We start from the raw sequence: 19574 nt of genomic DNA on the forward strand, positions 1-19574 counted from the left end.
TAAAATAAAGTCATTAATGATATTTTTTGTGTTATCTCTTTATTTGGAAAAGTATCATGTTTGTATCGATACCAAAATGTGGGTGTCATGACAACACTACTCTAAACTAATCACAAACTGTTTGGAGTTATGAAGTGTGCCCAAAATTAAGAATTGAATGACTGGAAATGATTGTGCTTTGTCCACTTTAAACATTCATCTGAACCAAGAAATTGAGTTGAGGTTTCAAATATTTGTGCATATGTTGGGTGTCCTTGTATGATGCATGTGTGCTGCGGCTTCATACAAGCCTGTATTTCTGAAGTGTGCTGGCCTCTCTGGTGAGCCAGGCCTCCACAGTGGCTCTCTTGCTCTGGAGGGCGGTCTCTCGCTGGGTGCGCTCAGCTGCAGGCAGTGAGGACAAGCTGCTCAGCTGGGCTAAGAAAAACAGGTGGGATGTTACAAACACCGGCCGTCACAAACGTCTTCCACTCTATGTGAAGAGCGCAGCTGTGGTAACTCTCAACCAGCTACTGGTTACAGATGAGATCATCAGAGACCTTTCTGTGGATAACAGAGGGAGGAGTGTCCTCTTCCAAATTTGAAATGCAATTAATTTAGCTTTCCTTGGTCATAACTGGAGGGATTTTTTTTCTTTTTCATATTCTGTATTTGGTGAAGCCTTTAAAGTTCCACAGTTAGTTACATCTAAAAATGATTCATTTATCCTCTAATCCAGCTCTACAGCACACTCTACAATGACAAAACAAACAGAAACAGTGTTTTATTGATAGATTAAAAATAAAAAAACTGGTATATAAATCTAAAAATTTGGACCGTTGCTAACAGCTTAAAGCAACTTTTATAATGTGACCGTTTCAAGTCTTCTTGAAGGACTGCCGTTTGCTACTGATTCTGTCCAAAAGTTTACCTTTAAAACTTTAACTTTTAACATACACCCGACTTCCAGCACGAGTCAGAGCTCTGCCACATGCAGAAATACAATGCGATTGTTGGACGTACTACAGATGGACAAGAGAAGGAGTACAGGGACTGGTGGGACTTTGTGGGATGGTGCAGGTCTAACCACCTGTAGCTTAACACCTCCAAGACCAGGGAGATGGTGGTGGACTTCAGGAGGAAGAGACTCCATCTCCAGCCCATTTCCATCGAGGGCTCTGACGTAGAGGTGGTCAGGACCTATAAGTACCAGCTGGGACTGCAGCTGGATGACAAATTGGACTGGACTGTTAACACAGACAGCATCGACCGTAAAGGACAGAGTCTTCCTGAGAAGACTGGGGTCCTTTAACATAAGTAAAAAAAACCTGCTGCTCATATTTGATCAGTCTGTTGTGTCGAGTGTTCTCTTTTATGCTGTGGTTTGTTGGGGGGGCAGTATTAGAAGGAGGGATGCTGGACGTTTGGACAGACTGGGGATCTGGGGTGGGCACAGAGCTGGACTCTCTGCAGAAGACTGTCCATCCTGGACAACACACAACACCCACTCCAGCAAACTCTGATGAGACAGAGCAGGTTCAGCAGCAGGCTGCTGTCCCTGAGCTGCTCCACAAACAGACCCCCTGGCCATAAGACTGTAGAACGCTTCACTGGGTGGCCAGGGAGGATCATGCTTAAACCCATACTCATGTCAGCATATCAGAACTGTTTGCACATGAGCACATTTTCATATTTATTTCTTTAATACACTTACATCCTACTGTATGTTGTTACTAACTGAGTCTTTGTTTGCTGTTGATACTAACCTGTCTAGAGACGGGCATCTATGTAGCTGCTGTAACAAAGGATAATTACCCTTGCACTGACTCAGTGGGTCTACATGATGAGATTAACTGGATTACAGCTACAGTTGGGTTCTGCTCCTTATCTGAGGGTAATTATCCTTGGATATATGGCAGTGAATGAATGGAATCACTGGCACAAAACATGTCATACCCCGGTACGATAGGTGGCGCTGTACCCATTTCAACTATCCTAATAGAGCAACTTCCTGTTGACGTCTTCACCACCAACGACAACAAACTCAAGCATTCAGAAAGATGGCGAACGCAGAGCGAGATGAAGCTGCGTCCCTCTACATCTGTGATGAGCTGGTTATGGCACAAACGATGCACAACGGCGCATTCTCAATCGTGTTGTTTGTTTGTTTCTGACAGCGGTGACAACAACAGTAATATCGTCTCCTTTGATGACGATCGCAGGAAAAAATCTGGAGCATGCGCAGAACGCTCGATCCGATCCACAAAGTGCTTCTGCCGTCTACATGCACTTTCAGTGTACATTTGGATCGAGTTATCTCAGGGTCTTAATCTGATCACGAGTAACCCAATCTGGTCCAATTTTTAGTCAGACTAAGGTGTCTACATGAACTTAATAACTCAGTTTTACTGTAATTTAGCCAATAATCCGTTTCTTTACAGTGCCATGTAACCCCACTGAATAAGTGATCAAAGTTCTATGCCGTTTGCCTTTACACATGCATCTTTAGTTCGCATAATTTTTAGCTGGAAACATTTAAACAACCATTTAGAAAAATTTAACACAGCTTCTATAATGTTGATTGTATTTGTCTAAATTATTGAGATGCGTCTGTGTGCATCTGTCTCTTATTTTCACCCTGGATGCGCAGAGTTTCCTGGTACTGGATGATGAAGTATTCCTGGTTGTGCTGCAGCTTTCTCAGTTCATTCTCAGTTTCCTGTGTGGCCAGGCGGAGCTCCTCAAAGGCTTGGTTGATCTGCTGATGCCGCTGGGATAGGGTGTCCATGGCCTGCCCTCCACTACTGCAGCTTGTCTACACATAAACCATAGAAAGGGATCAAAGCTTTAGTTTATCCTCTTCAATTAAAACATAAAGACAAAAACTAAATCAACTCAAACTAAATCAAATTATACTATTCTTGTTTAATGTCATTATTCCTTTTTCAACGATTTCAATGCCGGTACAATGATCAAAGCCTTCAAAACTTACATTTGTTGCTTCTTGAACCAGCCTCTGCTCTGAGTGCAAGATGTGTTTAATGCAGCGCACCAGCTCAAGAGGACAGCGGTCGTAAGTGCTCTACAGAGGAGACAGATACAAACAATACATTCATCAGTCCAGTTAGGTTTAGTTTCTTACCGTTTACTGTCATTCTATTCAGATTTAGAATGGTGCCACTGCAGCCCGCTGCAGCTTTCAGTGAAAACACTTGTTTCTTAAACCCTTTTTCTACACTGTTTTTGATGCTGGGCTGCTGGAAGGATGTCTGCTGCTATTTCAGGCCCTTACATCTGTTATTATGCGTAACAACGGCAATAGCAAATTTGTTTGCACATTAAAGCAGCTGATTAGGATTGGGATCCTCACGTACATTGATACTAAACCAAGGATGGTGGCCCACTTAAACGGCTCATTTGAGCTCTAACCTTTCCTCCACTCCACTTTTACATGTGATTACATGTAACCGTGCAGAGTGATACATCTTCATATACAACATCATTTTTCACGCTGTATGAATTCATAATTTCATGCTAGACTGGAAAATTAACCCCACCGACTATGCAGCAAACATAAAAGAGGAAGTAACGTAGAGTGCAGTGCACTTTGGATAGAAAAAAAAAAACAAACCAAAGAAACAGAGGTAGACAAAGAAAATGTGGAGTAGTAAGGAGGTGCAGGCGCTTATTGATACACACATGGACAAAATTGTTGGTACCCCTCAGTTAAAGAAGGAAAAACCCACAAGTCTCACTGAAATCACTTGAAACCTACAAAAGTAACAAATGAAAATTTATTGAAAAATAAATAATCAAAATCAGCCATTACTTTTGAAATGTTGATTAACATAATTATTTAAAAAAAAACAAACTAATGAAATAGGGCTGGACAAAAATTATGGTACCTATAACTTAATATTTTGTTGCACAACCTTTTGAGGCAATCACTGCAATTCTGTAACGATTTCTGTATTTGTCAATGAGCGTTCTGCAGCTGTCAACAGGTATTTTGGCCCACTCCTCATGAGCAAACTGCTCCAGTTGTCTCAGGTTTGATGGGTGTCTTCTCCAAATGCCATGTTTCAGCTCCTTCCACAGATGTTCAATGGGATTCAGATCTGGGCTCATGGAAGGCCACTTTAGAATAGTCCAACGCTTTTCTCTCAGCCATTCTTGGGTGTTTTTGGCTGTGTGTTTTGGATCGTTGTCCTGTTGGAAGACCCATGACCTGCGACTGAGACCAAGCTTTCTGATACTAGGCAGCACATTTCTCTCCAGAATGCCTTGATAGTCATCAGATTTCATTTTACCTTTCACACATTCAAGACACCCTGTGCCAGATGCAGCAAAGCAGCCCCAAAACATTGCTGAGCCTCCTCCATGTTTCACCGTAGGGACAGTGTTCTTTTCTCCGTATGCTTGGTTTTTGAGTCTATGAACAGAGATTTGACGTGCCTTACCAAAAAGCTCCAGTTTGGTCTCATCTGTCCAAAGGACATTCTCCCAGAAGCTTTGTGGCTTGTCAACATGCATTTTTGCAAATTCCAGTCTCGCTTTTTTATGATTTCTTTTCAGCAGTGGTGTCCTCCTTGGTCATCTCCCATGAAGTCCACGTTGGCTCAAACAACGACGAATGGTGCGATCTGACACTGATGTACCTTGGCCTTGGAGTTCACCTTTAATTTCTTTGGAGGTTGTCCTGGGCTCTTTGGATACAATTCGAACGATCTGTCTCTTCAATCTGTCATCAATTTTCCTCTTGCGGCCACGTCCAGGGAGGTTGACTACTGTCCCGTGGGTCTTGAACTTCTGAATAATATGAGCCACTGTTGTCACAGGAACTTCAAGCTGTTTAGAGATGGTCTTATAGCCTTCACCTTTAAGATGTTTGTCTATAATTTTTTTTCGGATGTCCTGGGACAATTCTGTTGTCTATGTTCAGTGTGGTACACACCTTTTCACCAAACAGCAGAGTGACTACTTGTCTCCCTCCAGACTGACTGATTATGAGTTTGGAAACACCTGTGATGTCAATTAAAGGACACACCTGAGTTAATCATGTCACTCTGGTCAAATAGTTTTCAATCTTTTATAGAGGTACCATCATTTTTGTCCAGCCCTATTTCATTAGTTTTGTTATTTTTAATAATTATGTTAATCAACATTTCAAAAGTAATGGCTGATTTTGATTATTTAATTTTCAATGAATTTTTATTTGTTACTTTTGTAGGTTTCAAGTGATTTCAGTGAGAATTGTGGATTTTTCCTTCTTTAACTGAGGGGTACCAACAATTTTGTTCACGTGTGTATATGGTCAGAGTACTATATATCGTGGTTGGTTGTGGCTAGAGCTATTGCTTGTTGTGAAAAACCGGCTGAAGGGGATGGATTTCTGTTTTTGGTCCTAGCCAATCAATGAGCAGCGTTTTCTTCTTCCTCATGCTTTTTTCCTTACTTCGAGCAGAAATGCCTCAGACAAGCAGCTGTTGTAACTGCGTGATGTTATCCAAAGGGTTTCAAAAGGGCAGTGTGAAAGTGAACTGAATTAAATTAAGATGAAATTCCCTGCCCTATCCTAGAATGAAAGTGCCCTAAGATGCAGTTTAAATGAACACTGTCAGTGTCTCTCTGTACTGATACTCCTCCCGCTCTCTTTACAAGTGGCTAAACAGCCTTGTGAATGTAGCAGAAATGTTATCACAGGAAACCTTTGGCTAATGCCCCAGTGACTGATACGATTTCTGAACCACAAGTTTTTTTCTGGTCTTGCAGTAGGTAACTGATACCTTAAACTGGCTGGCATAGTGGCCTAGCTTAATCTTGAGCAGAAAACCGTCCTCCCCTCCCTGAAGCAGAGCTTTCCTCTGTAGCTCAGCCACCAGGTTGTCCAGCAGACGCTTGGCTTTGGTCTCCTCCACTGGGTTTTCCAATTCCACTGAATCCCTGAGAAGAAGAAAAAAATTAAAGAACAACATAATTTAAGCATATTCAAATAAAGAGGAGATCATTTGCAGAGACTATGTGCTTTACAAAACGCAGGCATATATAATGACAACATTTGACTCCAATGAGCAGCAACATTTAAGCAAAGGAATCCCGAATGAAGGGAGGATGTAGGAATAGGATCCTCCACAGTCTAAACAGTGGTGGTGGAGTTGAGACATAGATGAAACATAGACATAGTTGTTTTGTTTACTGTTGCCGCAGAAATGAAAAGTATCAGTTAGCTGTGATACTTCTAATGTCTTTGCATGCTTCTCGGCTAAATCTTTTTCCTCCTAAACTGGAAGAGAGGAAAAAAAACAGATTACATGCAATTATCCAGTCTCACTTATGGACAGTCACATCAGATGAGCAGGTGGGCCTTCAATGTGGACATGGACACGCTTGCACTGTTATACGAATGTGGCCACATGCCTCTCAGACCCCAACCAAATGTGTTCTGAGCTACTGAATTTCAATGCATCCTCAAAGCTTCTGGAGTTCATTCACACCTGTGCTTGGAGCAGTGCACTGGTGATCCAATCAGACAGTACGCACCTTAATCCAAGCTCTAAAGACACATATGCTGCCATTGATAAATCAGAAAGAAGTTCACTGCATACCAGAGTTGGCTTTCAATCCATTGAGCCAAGTAGTGTCGCACCTCAATGGGGAAGTGCTGGCCATACAGCGCCTGCATCTGATGCAACGCTTCCCCCTGAAGCTGCTGGGCCTGAATCCACATCGCCATGGTACTGCTCTGCAACAGGAGAGATAGGGGGAGTTCATCAACAGTTAGCAACACCCATGATAAAGAACACTTAGCTGTTTTAGTGAAAAGACTAATATTATGATGTATTTAAGATAGAGATAGTACATATTCACAATCCAATAAATCTCACATTTCTAAGAGGCATTGCAGAACACACAGAAAGCATTCAACTTGGCTGCAAAAAATCATCACTGAATATCCAGCCTTGTGGCAACAATATGTTCCCAAGTATTGTCATTATGTCTCATTCGACTACCATTAAACTCCAAAGAACTCTCATAACCTAGAACGATAATGTTCCTGTAAAAGGTTCTGCAATCTGGTGAAGGCAGAGATCATGAGCACCCGGTGTGATATCAGAAGATATCATCAATGATCATCAGAACAGGTAGGCTGTATTTGTAGAGCTGGTGACACGTTGCCTGCACACTGAAACTGCAGTCATCACAATGACATCACACAAGAAAAACAATAATTAAGTTCAATGTCACGTAGCCAGTGAGGATGCTCAAATCCGTTAACAAGGAAGCTGAAATGACAAGCAGGATGTTCAGTACAAACCATGCTGCGTGTATGGAGCGGGACTGTCGGTCGGACAAAGTGTTTCAGCTCTATATGGCCATCCCTTTAACTTCAGCCTCATGCAGTTTGGGGATTTTTGTCTTGTCAGAAATCTTTTTAGAGATAAACAGTGGAGGTGTGATCGCTTTGTGCCATATTTGTTCGCTTTGTGCCATATTTGATCGCTTTGTGCCATATCTGTTCGCTTTGTGCCATATCTGATCGCTTTGTGCCATATTTGATCGCTTTGTGCCATATCTGATCGCTTTGTGCCATATCCGTTCGCTTTGTGCCATATTTGATCGCTTTGTGCCATATTTGTTCGCTTTGTGCCATATTTGTTCGCTTTGTGCCATATCTGATCGCTTTGTGCCATATCCGTTCGCTTTGTGCCATATTTGATCGCTTTGTGCCATATTTGTTCGCTTTGTGCCATATTTGATCGCTTTGTGCCATATTTGTTCGCTTTGTGCCATATCTGATCGCTTTGTGCCATATTTGATCGCTTTGTGCCATATCTGATCGCTTTGTGCCATATCCGTTCGCTTTGTGCCATATTTGATCGCTTTGTGCCATATTTGTTCGCTTTGTGCCATATTTGATCGCTTTGTGCCATATTTGTTCGCTTTGTGCCATATTTGATCGCTTTGTGCCATATTTGTTCGCTTCGTGCCATATCTGTTCGCTTCGTGCCATATCTGATCGCTTCGTGCCATATTTGATCGCATTGTGCCATATCTGATCGCTTCGTGCCATATTTGTTCGCTTTGTGCCATATCTGTTCGCTTTGTGCCATATTTGATCGCTTTGTGCCATATTTGATCGCTTTGTGCCATATTTGTTCGCTTTGTGCCATATTTGATCGCTTTGTGCCATATTTGTTCGCTTTGTGCCATATTTGTTCGCTTTGTGCCATATCTGATCGCTTTGTGCCATATTTGTTCGCTTTGTGCCATATCTGATCGCTTTGTGCCATATCTGTTCGCTTTGTGCCATAATTGTTCGCTTTGTGCCATATTTGTTCGCTTTGTGCCATATCTGATCGCTTTGTGCCATATTTGTTCGCTTTGTGCCATATTTGTTCGCTTTGTGACATATTTGATCGCTTTGTGACATATTTGTTCGCTTTGTGCCATATCTGATCGCTTTGTGCCATATTTTTTCGCTTTGTGCCATATCTGATCGCTTTGTGCCATATCTGTTCGCTTTGTGCCATATTTGATCGTTTTGTGCCATATTTGTTCGCTTTGTACCATATTTGTTCGCTTTGTGCCATATCTGATCGCTTTGTGCCATATTTGATCGCTTTGTGCCATATTTGTTCGCTTTGTGCCATATTTGTTCGCTTTGCTGGGCTCCGACAGACAGGTCTCCTCAAACTTCAGATGGTGTAGTTTAGCTTAGCGACACCCGGAGCTACCCCTGGCACCATACTGACTGGACCTGCTAATGGCCATGTGTCAGTACTGTTGAGAAGATTAATCCGTGTTGAATGGGAAAGTGATGAATTTAGGACTCCTCTCATTCTTTTAATGTACGGAAACGTAACGTTAGCAAGTTAGCCTGAAAGGCTATCTGACTTGTTAGCAGAGAGGGGGAGCCGAGCTCGAACAAAAGTTCACTTTCATACGCCACAGGTGATGAACTGCTCCTCCATCTTCAACTCACCCTTCCACACACTGCTCCACCTTCCAGCTACACCACGGAGCAACAGCGAACAACACACACAACTTTTAAATGCTCTTCAGCTCGGCTGCCATCCTCGTCCTCTGCTTTCAGGTGTCGGCCAGTTGTAGAAGCAGGAGTGATAATTAAAGACAGCCTCCGACCTCAGGTTTCAGCAGATAAAAATGTCTTTTTAAAAATGACTTCAAAACTATAATTATGACAGGGAATGAGTTGACGTCCAGCTCTTTCGACGTTCGGATTTTGCGGCAACAAGATCTATTTCCGGGTGTGCTGTGGAGCTGCAGCCGGGTTTGGGCTGCAGTGTCCCGCCCTGCCTCCCGTGAACAGCTGGGCTCTGTGGACTGTAACTGCTTCTGCTCTGATTCAGTGAACTGATCTGTGATACGGAGGCAGTCAGAGGGAATAGGGATGATCATCTAACTGTTTCCTGACAATGTCATCAAGACATTAGTACTGGACACAAAATGTTACCGGTTGATTTTGATAGCTTACATGTAGGTTTTGTAATATAAATCACACTAACAATGAATAAAAAGATCCTGCCTTTTCAAGTGGAACTCTGGCATAGTTTTTATTGAGGATAGACAATAATAAAGCACAGAAACTGTGAACCAAACTGGTTTTATTATTGAAGTCATTAGTGGTTAAACAGTTACAGATAAAATGAAGCACAGAGACAGTTAATGTTCATTTAGTAATGCAAAGCTGCATCAGTACAGCTGCTCAACAATGCACCCATCAGCCATAACGATACGACCACTTATGTCTTACAGGGGGTGTTCCCTGTCAGTGGGTTTCATGCTGTGGATGATCGGTGTACTGTCTCCAAAGGAGTGTCCTGTTACTAAAGCCCTGAACCAGACTAGCTGCATAAGCATCTCTCCCCACCTCCGCCAACAGTGTACTTTCTCCCTCTGCAAGGTGCCAGGGGAGAGAAACAGATGCTGTGTGGAAGAACTACAGAGAGACTGAAACAAAGCCTGCTTGAGTTTCTGAGCAAACAGCTCATGTTGTTTCTAGTCCTCAATGGATGTCTGGAACAGTTCTGTTTAGTTTTGACATATTTCTTCTTCAGAAAACACTGCACTCCTAGTCCTAAACACACCTATGTCTATAAAAAAGGACAGAACATTTAATGTGTTTCTTACATGTAGTTTTGTGTGGTGCGCAGTTAGCCTGCACACTAAATGCAGAGCAAGTGCAGGCAGTGAATGGACTGTTATTTTTATTATGTAAAAGAATGAGACAAATGAAAGGGTCTGACCTGGAAACAAACAAAGGTATTACAGTTACTATGGCAACCCTAGGCAATAGTTTGAAACTTTACTTTATCAGTATTATTTCCTAAGGTGACCTTAAGTTTTGTAAATCTTTTCTAATTCCTGTTAAACACACATAAGTACGAATATATGTACTGTACTTATGTGTGTGTGGACAGTGGTGGACATATGTGAATGACATGGACTATGAAAAAAGAACAGTTGGCAGTTGTGGTGAAGGGCACCTTTAATCTGGAGTAGTTAACATTCTAATGAAATCTGTGAACACTGGGGGTCAGTGTCAGACCACAGCTTTGAATCAACAGGTGTGCACGATGTTGGTCTACAGCAAAGGTTTTTGAGACATTCCATCCTTATCACAGCTTACTTGAATGAGATATATTTAAAGGATCTATCAAAGGTTTTATTGAAGAAAATATCAAGAAATAAAAATAAATGTCATTAGTGAAAACAGTGACATAGTTAATGAGCTGTTTTGCAGACCTTAATTATACTGGATACTGATTATTTCTTAAGAGCAATGGCAATAATATGTCATAGAAGAAAGAAGGTGTGCCAAAGAGACAATGTGTAAGCTACAGTCTGACAGCAATCATAAAGATATGACATCAGAAGGTGTGATTACATGCAGAATCATATACAAATACATGTGCTCATCAAATCCTTGGAATGATACCTGGTGTCACTGTGCCTCTAGATAGTGTGAATTAAGCAAAGTAAGATTCATTTGTAAGTTGCTTTGGATAAAAGCATCTACTAAATGCATAAACATAAACATAAGATAATACTGAAGTAGTTTATTTAAACAGCATAGAAGGTGGAGGGAATGATTTCCATGGAGGATATGTGATATTTGAGGCTTGTGGCTATACTGTGGCTCTTGGGGAATAAGATTGATTTCAAGTCTTGATCATGTACACAACTTAACAAGCCCTGACTCTTTATGCATTTACAACTGTGAAAAGACGGTCTTAAATTAATTGAAATATTCATTCTTAAGCACACAGCCTGTAGTTTAGAAATTCCTTGTAAAATGATCCCACCTTGGTTTTTTATCTGTCTTGTTTAGGCCATTATTCCAACTATAATGGTAAAACTGAGTGAACTGCGGACACAAAAAACAACTTGTCGCCCGTCAGTTGTTGATTTTTCAGTCTGAAGCAAAAGCAGCGTTCATGTGACATTTGTTTGAATGAATCACTGCACATTCAAAGACATTGTGATGAAGGGCTGGAATATTTTCACCGTTTCATTTTTTTCATATGTAATTTTTCTCCATGGTATCATAGAGAAAATGACAGTCAGCAACCTTTAGCCAGATTATGATCTTCTTTGACATTTGTGCCAGTGCATCCCTAAAACCAGTACAGGGAAACATCACAATCATCTTTAGGTCTTTTCTGTCTTTCTTTCTTTTAGTGGGGCCAAAATGCCGAACTCCAGGCCTCAGCATGGCAGTACATTAACCACTGAACCAATGTTGCTCACCATCTGACGGATCCATCAAACCTTTTGCAGCATTTCCATGTTTTTCAGAAAATAATTTGGTCAGTGAATTTCTATTAATAGTTGGACTAATGGCCAAACGGAAAAGTAAAACCAGCCTGAATTACTTTGGAGTAATGTTATTTAGTTTTAATAAGAACCTCAGGGTACAAGCAAAGGATTTGGTGTTGACATATCCTCCTTCTACATTTAGTCGCTGTCTCTGTCTCCATCCTCATTCTCTTGCAAGGCATCATGATTGTCTTCCTCTTCATCCTCCTCAACTTCTTCTTCATCTCCACCTCCATTCATCATTTCCATCTCAACCTCCACTTCAACGTTGTCTACGTCTCCATCCACCCCACCGAAGGGCTCGGCATCTCCTGAGACCTCCACCATCTCGGTTCCTTGGACCACCTCAATAGCACCCTCACGGATTTTCTTGACGTGGAAGGTGAAGGGGGGCACCTTGTACACGGCAGTCTTGGATCTGGCGTAAACAACATGGTCTGGTGTGAAGGCCTTCTTCATCTTGTCACTGGATGTCTTCATCTTTTGTTTGCGCTCAGGGTTTACAGTCATGCGTGTACCAAGTTTTCCCATCTTTTTCTCAATGTTGTGACGTGTCTTCTCCAGATTCTCTTTTGTCTTCTGCTTGGTTTTTTCTAAATTCTCCTTGGTTTTTTGTCTGGTTTTCTCCAGGTTCTCCTTTGTCCTCTGCTTTGTCTTCTCCAGGTTCTCCTTGGTCTTTTGTTTGGTCTTCTCCAGGTTCTCTTTGGTCTTTGCTCTGGTCCTATCCATCTTCTCCCTTGAGAAAACGGTCTTCAGGTTTTGCACACGTTGGAGACTACTGCGCTTGATGCGTTCTGCACGGGACTCCTCAATGCTCTCCTCAATATCCTCACCCTCCTCATCTGATGAAAGGTCTACATGGGGTTTGTCTGACTTTTCACTGTCTCCTCCTTCCTCTCCAGGTTCCTCCACAGCTTCTTTGAGCTCCAGCAGACTACCACCTCTGCTTCCTGACACAGACTCAGATAGCTTCATGGATTTCGAGACGCTGAGTTTTGAGGGAACCTTAACTTCATCCTGTGGAGAATGAAACATAAAGAATGTGTATGAAGTTTTGTCAAAAAGGTATTAGAAGTTTACACACCAATGAAGAAGACCTTGATGCCCTTTAGTCTGAGATTTAAACCAGGAACCTTTGTCCTGCAGGGACACAGAGCTATCCCCCACACCACCATGCAGCATCACAACACATTAAGAAAAAAAATGTCATCCATTTGCAGATATGCAACACAAACATTTAAAGTGTTGATTGACAGGGCTTATTTTAATATGAATCCAGACATTCATCTTGAGGAATAAGCCTATCCCAGCAGTCACCAGGCAAGAGGTGGGGTACACCCTGGACATGTCACCAGTCCATCACAGGGCCACCCAGAGACAAATGAGACAAACAACCACACACACTCTTACACTCACTCCCAAAGACAATTTAGAGTCACCAATGAACATGCATGTTTTTGGACAGTGGGAGGAAGCCAGAGTACCTGGAGAGAAGCCACACATACACGGGAGAACATGCAAACTCCACACAGAAAGGCCCCAGCCAGGAATTGACTTGCAGGTGACTTCAGACTATATGCTCCCAGGAACAGGAAGAAGGGATTTTTTTCTCTTTTTTCAGTTTAAGAAGCTGTTTCAATTCCAAAGTTCTAGACGAAAATAAAAGGGTCCATATTTCTTTGTCAGTCTGCTCTTGTTTTTACATTTGCACCTGGAACCCTCTCACTGTGAGGCGACAGTGCTAACCACCACACCACTGTTCTAATAAATAATCATTTCGGTGTACATATTCACAGTGTTCATGCTTAACAAGAGTCTAAACTGGTTCAGTACACAATCTGAAGATTGAGAATCTGAATAAAGTACACAGTCCCAAAATAAACAGTATCTTGTTCCTCCGAAATAATCTCCTCATATAGTACTCATAGTTATAAAGTCCAGTGCTGGAACATAAGCACTGTGGCCATCCCAGCAAATGTATGCACTTCTCTACATTTATCAAAATGTGACTAAAAACATGATTTTCTTTAATACTTATCCCACTTTATTTTATTTAGTGAAACAGAGTGCATGAGAGCCACAGACTCATTTTGTAAATACAGTAAATTTGTCTATACATTCATCACACCATTTATATCACAGAAATGCTGCTTTTGCCACGTTAATGAACCATGTATGGCTCTAAATGGATGAGCAGCAGAACAAAGGCCATACAGCTGACACTTAGACCTTACAAGGTTAAACCTTGCAGTGCACAGCTCTCAATTTGAACTTCTCCTGGGCTCCAAGTTCCTGAACAAGATTGATTGTTATTGACATGCTAAATAACAGAGGTGTAGGCTCCACAGTATCAGTGAGGATAGTACAATGAAGACTTTATGGAGCCTGGGCTCAAAAGTAACACAAGTGCTTGTTGATGGGAAAAAAAAATCTGTAATTGTAGGTTGAGAGAAATATGCGACCTATTCATCAGAGCCCAGCCATCACCAAACATAGCCTCATACTCAGAGTGAAATAAGAAACTCACATGAAGTTTAATAAACATGCTCCCCCCTTCCCACAGAACAGAACCACTTTATCATAGATGTTCCCTTAGCACAACCCACATGACCAGAGGTTAACTTCCACATAAGAATTTCATGCAATATAAACTTCTTTTTTAATGCAGTGAGCTCATGCCTCTTAGTTTTAATTTTAATGTCAGGAGCTTTTCAGCCTGCAGAGCCAGTATTTTCAGATTAGGACATTTTGATGGATAAATATCTTGCACACTCCAGGTTTTACTCCTCCCTTACAACAACGACAACATACATGACATCGTCTAGATAGTGTAGTGAGAAGATTGCTATCTTTCATGTGGGTAACCTGGGTTCAAATCCCCTGCATGAAAGGTACTCTCTGGAGTAGGGGCCCTTAGGCAAGACTCTTCTGCCTCCCACTCACACTTTTTTTTAACTTTTCCTATTTTCTTGCCAAATGACCTTACTTCTGTAAGGTCTTCTCTCTCACCCTTTTCTCTCCCTTTTCACCACATAAATACAATGCTCTTCTTGTTAATGAAGAGATATGAAGAAGGGACAAGGGGAGGGGTTCCAGTTGGGTTCCTGAATGTCTACATATACTACTTGTACGTATTGTCTTTTGCTCTCCCTCTGCACTGCCTTAATGGTCAAAACAGGAACACCACAGAGCCAGAACAAAGGAGTCCTGAGGTGGGGGTAGGGGCTGGGGTTAAGTGTGGAAAATGGATGTGTTTTTCTGCTGTTTTATGAATCAAATAACAGTACAAGTGGGAGGATTCTTCAGGCTCTTGGAAAACCATCTGCCCAACAGGAAGATGATAGCATCAAAGTGTTAGCTGGAAGGTATGCGAATAAATGTTAAGGGTGGGGGCATATCTATTGTGTTCACTTGCAGTGTGATGACGGTCATTTTATGGAGGTATTGTACAGCAATATCCTGGGTAAATGTGACCTTGCTGGAGGAGATTTGGCTTTCCTGAACAGCTGTGTTGACAGGAGGGAGTTCAGGGAAGTACCTGCCAAACTCAAATGTGTCTAACACAAGATTAGTGTTGTGGTTTGTTTCACCAAGTCTCTGATATGGCCTTACTATGAGCTTTTGTGAAAGGTGGATTTTAATGAGGCTGAACTGTGGTGTGGTGGTTAGCATGTCACCTCATACCAAGAGGATTCCTGGTTGGAATCTCAGCTGGTTCTTTCTGTGTGGAGTTTGCATGTTCTCCCTGTGTATGTATTGGATCTCTCCAGGTACTCCGTTTTAATTTGTGAGTCTAAACTGACCCTAGGAGTGAGTGTGAGTGGTCTCTGTGTGGCCCTGTGATGGATTGGTGACCTGTCCGGGGTGTACCCTGCCTCTCGCTCAATGTCAGCAGGGATAGGCTCCACCCCCTCTGCAACCCTGAATTGGATTAAGTTGGTATAGAAGATGGATGGATTTTAATGCTGTGTGATTGCATGCAGCCTTTCTCCTACGTGGATACATTCGAGGAGTGAAGCTGTATCTTAAAGAATATTCAGTATGTTTACAATCTGCACTTACATTTAACATAAGGGCAAATTGAACATTTAAATAAACCACAACTCTGTAATGAGTTCAGAAATATTCACCTTCAATAAACACCTTCAAACTTAGAAATACACATGGCAGCACCTCCATAAAAAAAAACTACCTACCCGTAGTGATGGCAGTCAGAATTACGCCTGCATTGTGAGTGTATGAATTAATAGTGGAATGTTTACATTTCCGTGTAAATATTCCATATTACAAATATTTTTCAGGCCATCTGTCCCACAGCTAAAGCTGGGCTGAAACTGGCTCATCAACAGGACAATGATCCCAAACACAGCAGCAGATCTACAGCAGAATGTGTGAAAAAGAAAAGAATCAAGGTGTTGCAATGGTCCAGTCAGAGTCCAGACCTCAGCCTGACTGAAATGCTGTGGTGGGACCTTAAGAGAGCTGTGCAGAAACCAATGCTGCAAACATCAATGAGCTGAAGCTGTTTTAGGCTTTAGGGAATCTTCTACCCAAAGGCCAATGCATCTCAAAATTGCTAGTCTTTAAAGTTACTGCAGGTATACCTGTTTCTTCATCATTGATGTGCCTAGAGTCCAGTCTGACAGCACAGAGAATAGGTCATTGGTGACTGTATTTGCAAATTAAGGAGTGGAACAAGAGCACATTCTCTGTATGTATGTGTTCAAAGTACATGGAAAGAGTTATGGGAAGTTCAGACATCCACCTTGGTGATTTGACTTCCTGACCCTCCTAATTTAATGGGACATTGTTCTCTATGAGACTGTTGCTCCAAAGACAGGAAGGTAAACTGAGCCATGGAAAATAGAGGAACAAGGTATGTAATGGTTTCAAGTTTGTGTGAATGTGGTTGTTGAGGCAAGGCGGTGACACAACGGTTTACCCTCAGCTCTTGCAAAACATGCACATGGAGATAATTTCCATATCTAGTTTGCACTTAGATTACAAAATGACTGCTGGGAAGGAATTTTGTTGCAAAACACAGTAGACCACACTTTTACTATGTGAGTGTGTGTGTGTGTGTGTGTGTGTGTGTGCGTGTGCATGCATGAGAGGCAGGGGAAAGAGAGAGTCAGCGGTGTCATGATTTGTTTGATCCCTGTATGGGGCTGATGGGGCACAACTCATCTCTATGTCTTATTATGTCTAATCCTGATCAGTGAGTGTCCGTGTGAATCACTTCGGAAAAGATACACACACGTAATGTCTTGATCTGTCTTTCTTTAGAACTGCTTGCAGGGAGTTTGGTGGTGAAATGAAATTTTTCTTCTTCAGTCCCTCACTTTTTCCAAGGTGTTTTGTAGGTTTGCCTAACTATAACCTATAGTTAGTACAGAATGTGTTGTGTTCAGTTCGTGAAGATTCTTTGCTGCATGTTGTTTTATCTGTTCTAATTCATAACAGTGTTTCTGATTACAGGGCAGATAAACTTTAAACAAAAAGGCTATGTTAAAATAGAATCTTTGTTTGTTCGTTTCCTCTGTCTGTCAGTGGTTGACCCATAAAAACTCATGAGGTGTTTACAGTGCTTTCGCTCTGAATTTCCTCTCTGACAGCCCACGCCTCACTCCATCTGTATGCACTAATGCATGAACACTCAAACACAAATACCTACTGAGCACAATCTTAACAGTATTACCTGCTCAGCAGTAAGTTGTGAACCATCCTTAGAGCAGTGCTGGCAGTGCTGCTGACAATATTGGTTGAAATAAAATGTTATTTTCTTTGTTTTTCCAGAGAGTCACCTATCAAGCACTTTGGCAGGTTTCATGTAGACCTTGCTGGACTTTCTGGGTGTGGCCAATAGTAAACTACTCTGTCAGCCAGCACAGTGAAGCTTCATGAGCAAAGCCAGAGCAGTTATCTCAGCCAGTTGTAATTGCATCACTTCTTGCCCACATTGAAAAACTTTTACATGTTCTCTTTCTCATGTCATAATTTTTCCAGTGAACTATCTACAAATAAAAATCATGTTATAAAGGACCATTTTCAGATTCATTACCTATGTCTAGAAGCCAAATAATCTGTTTTGTTTGTCACCATGGTAACAATGGTTAGCCTGACTGGAACAACAATGTTTCGAGAAAACCAAAAATGTTTTACTGAACAGTTGAGTCAAAGCGTGTTTGTCTGCAGAATCTGGTGATGGGTGCTGTTAGGCATACAGATATGTTTATGTGTTCTGACTTGTAACTGCACATGTGTTTTTGTAGAAGTGTAAATTTGTGTGTTCACTGATGACTGATGATGAAGGTGTGTGTGCGTATGCATGTGCGTGTGCATGTGGGACACCATGGAAGCTTTCCACTCTCACACTCTCATCAGGCAGATGCACAAGCAGAGAGGAATCCTGCTGGAACACACCCCTCTCTGTTTACTCCCTGTTATGGAACTCTGTGTGTTTGTGTGCGTGCGTGTGTGTGTGTGTGAGTGTAAGTGTGTGCAACATGCAAACTGTATGAACTTTGACTTCGCATTCCATTACTCACCTTCACAGTGGGGAGGTTTTCCAGCAAATTCAGGAAAAAGGGGAATCTTCCTTATACAGGTGCAAATGTAAAAACAAGAGCAGACTGACAAAGAAATATGGACCCTATTATTTTCATATAGAACTTTGGATTGAAACAGCTTCTTAAACTGAAAAAAGAGAAAAAAATCCCTTCTTCCTGTTCTTCCGGAGCATATAGTCTGAAGTCACCTGCAAGTCAACCCCCGGCTGGGGCCTTTCTGTGTGGAGTTTGCATGTTCTCCCCGTGTATGTGTGGCTTCTCTCCAGGTACTCTGATGATTGTTTATCTGAATTGAAGACCTAGCGTAACGTTATAAAAATCAGTGAACGTTAACATTATGACACTGTTTTCATATCCGTCATTAGTGAAGCTGTGACGTTAACATTAGCATGAGATTACCAGGTGATGACATGTTTGTCTCATGTTCTCCTCTGCTCTTATTCTACCCAGGATCCTGAGGTGGAGGTGGATGAATGAGGAGATAACTGGAATGTCACTCTTTTTTTTGATTGCCACCTTTTGTGTAATAAATATCAGTTCAGTATTCAGTTGTCAGTAGAACCTTCTGACCAAAAAAATCCATCCTAACTTATATTGATATTTTTGTCTTCCTCAGTGGATGGATGGTTGATTGCAACATTTTGTGTAATAAAAGCTGGTTAAAATACATGAAAAAGTATTTGTCCCTGTTTTTTATTTCATAATGATGATAATTAATGATTTTACACCACCAGTGTGAGCATGTGTGTGGTTGTTTGTCTTGTTACTTTCTGAAAGATGAACATTATTGTTCCCACATTACTTTGTTAACTGAAGCTTTCGAGTTGAACGGTTCCGTTCTGTAACTCAGACAACCTGCAGCTGTGTGGATAAGGTGTGTTTCCAACACAACACCGGTCCTCTCCTCACTCTCGCTGCTACACTGAACGCTGGGTACTGCTCTCGGTGTGTTAACATTAAGGTTAACACGAGGTTAATATATAGAAAATGTTGAAATGCAGTAATTAACGGAACACATGCATTACTCGAGTTACGCTGTGTACATATCTGGCTTGGTCCATTATTGTTGATGAGAAAGCATTGTTTGCTAGCATCTGCTGCTAACTTACAGCTACACTGCTGAACTATTTCCCTCTGGGATCAATAGAGTAACTATCTATATCTATATATAGAGATGGAGTGTTT

The 19574-nt window shown here is 41.6% G+C and overlaps 2 protein-coding genes across 3 annotated transcripts in view; both read right to left on the bottom strand.

Moving 5' to 3' along the window:
* Positions 1-9288, bottom strand: part of LOC140278099 (signal transducer and activator of transcription 5B-like) — a 34733-nt gene extending 25445 nt beyond the window's left edge. The window contains exons 1-6 of one of the 2 annotated variants that reach the window (XM_072373011.1): positions 8963-9286; positions 6585-6719; positions 5766-5922; positions 2972-3061; positions 2617-2794; positions 287-417 (exon numbers count right to left, since the gene is read on the bottom strand). In XM_072373011.1, the coding sequence (XP_072229112.1) occupies positions 287-417; positions 2617-2794; positions 2972-3061; positions 5766-5922; positions 6585-6712 (684 nt within the window). In that variant the 5' untranslated portion in view covers positions 6713-6719; positions 8963-9286. Of the gene's footprint in view, positions 1-286; positions 418-2616; positions 2795-2971; positions 3062-5765; positions 5923-6584; positions 6720-8962 lie in introns of both variants that reach the window. The other variant, XM_072373012.1, reaches the window with a different exon arrangement.
* A 1732-nt stretch (positions 9289-11020) lies between these two features.
* LOC140278552 (caveolae-associated protein 1-like) overlaps positions 11021-19574 on the bottom strand; it is a 39589-nt gene continuing 31035 nt past the window's right edge. Inside the window, exon 2 of the mRNA XM_072373588.1 lies at positions 11021-12837. Within this exon, the coding sequence (XP_072229689.1) occupies positions 11959-12837 (879 nt within the window). The 3' untranslated portion in view covers positions 11021-11958. The remainder of the gene's footprint in view (positions 12838-19574) is intronic.

Source organism: Leuresthes tenuis, unplaced genomic scaffold (genome assembly GCF_036924035.1).
Source record: "Leuresthes tenuis unplaced genomic scaffold, fLeuTen1.0.hap1 SCAF_20, whole genome shotgun sequence".
NCBI lineage: Eukaryota > Metazoa > Chordata > Actinopteri > Atheriniformes > Atherinopsidae > Leuresthes > Leuresthes tenuis.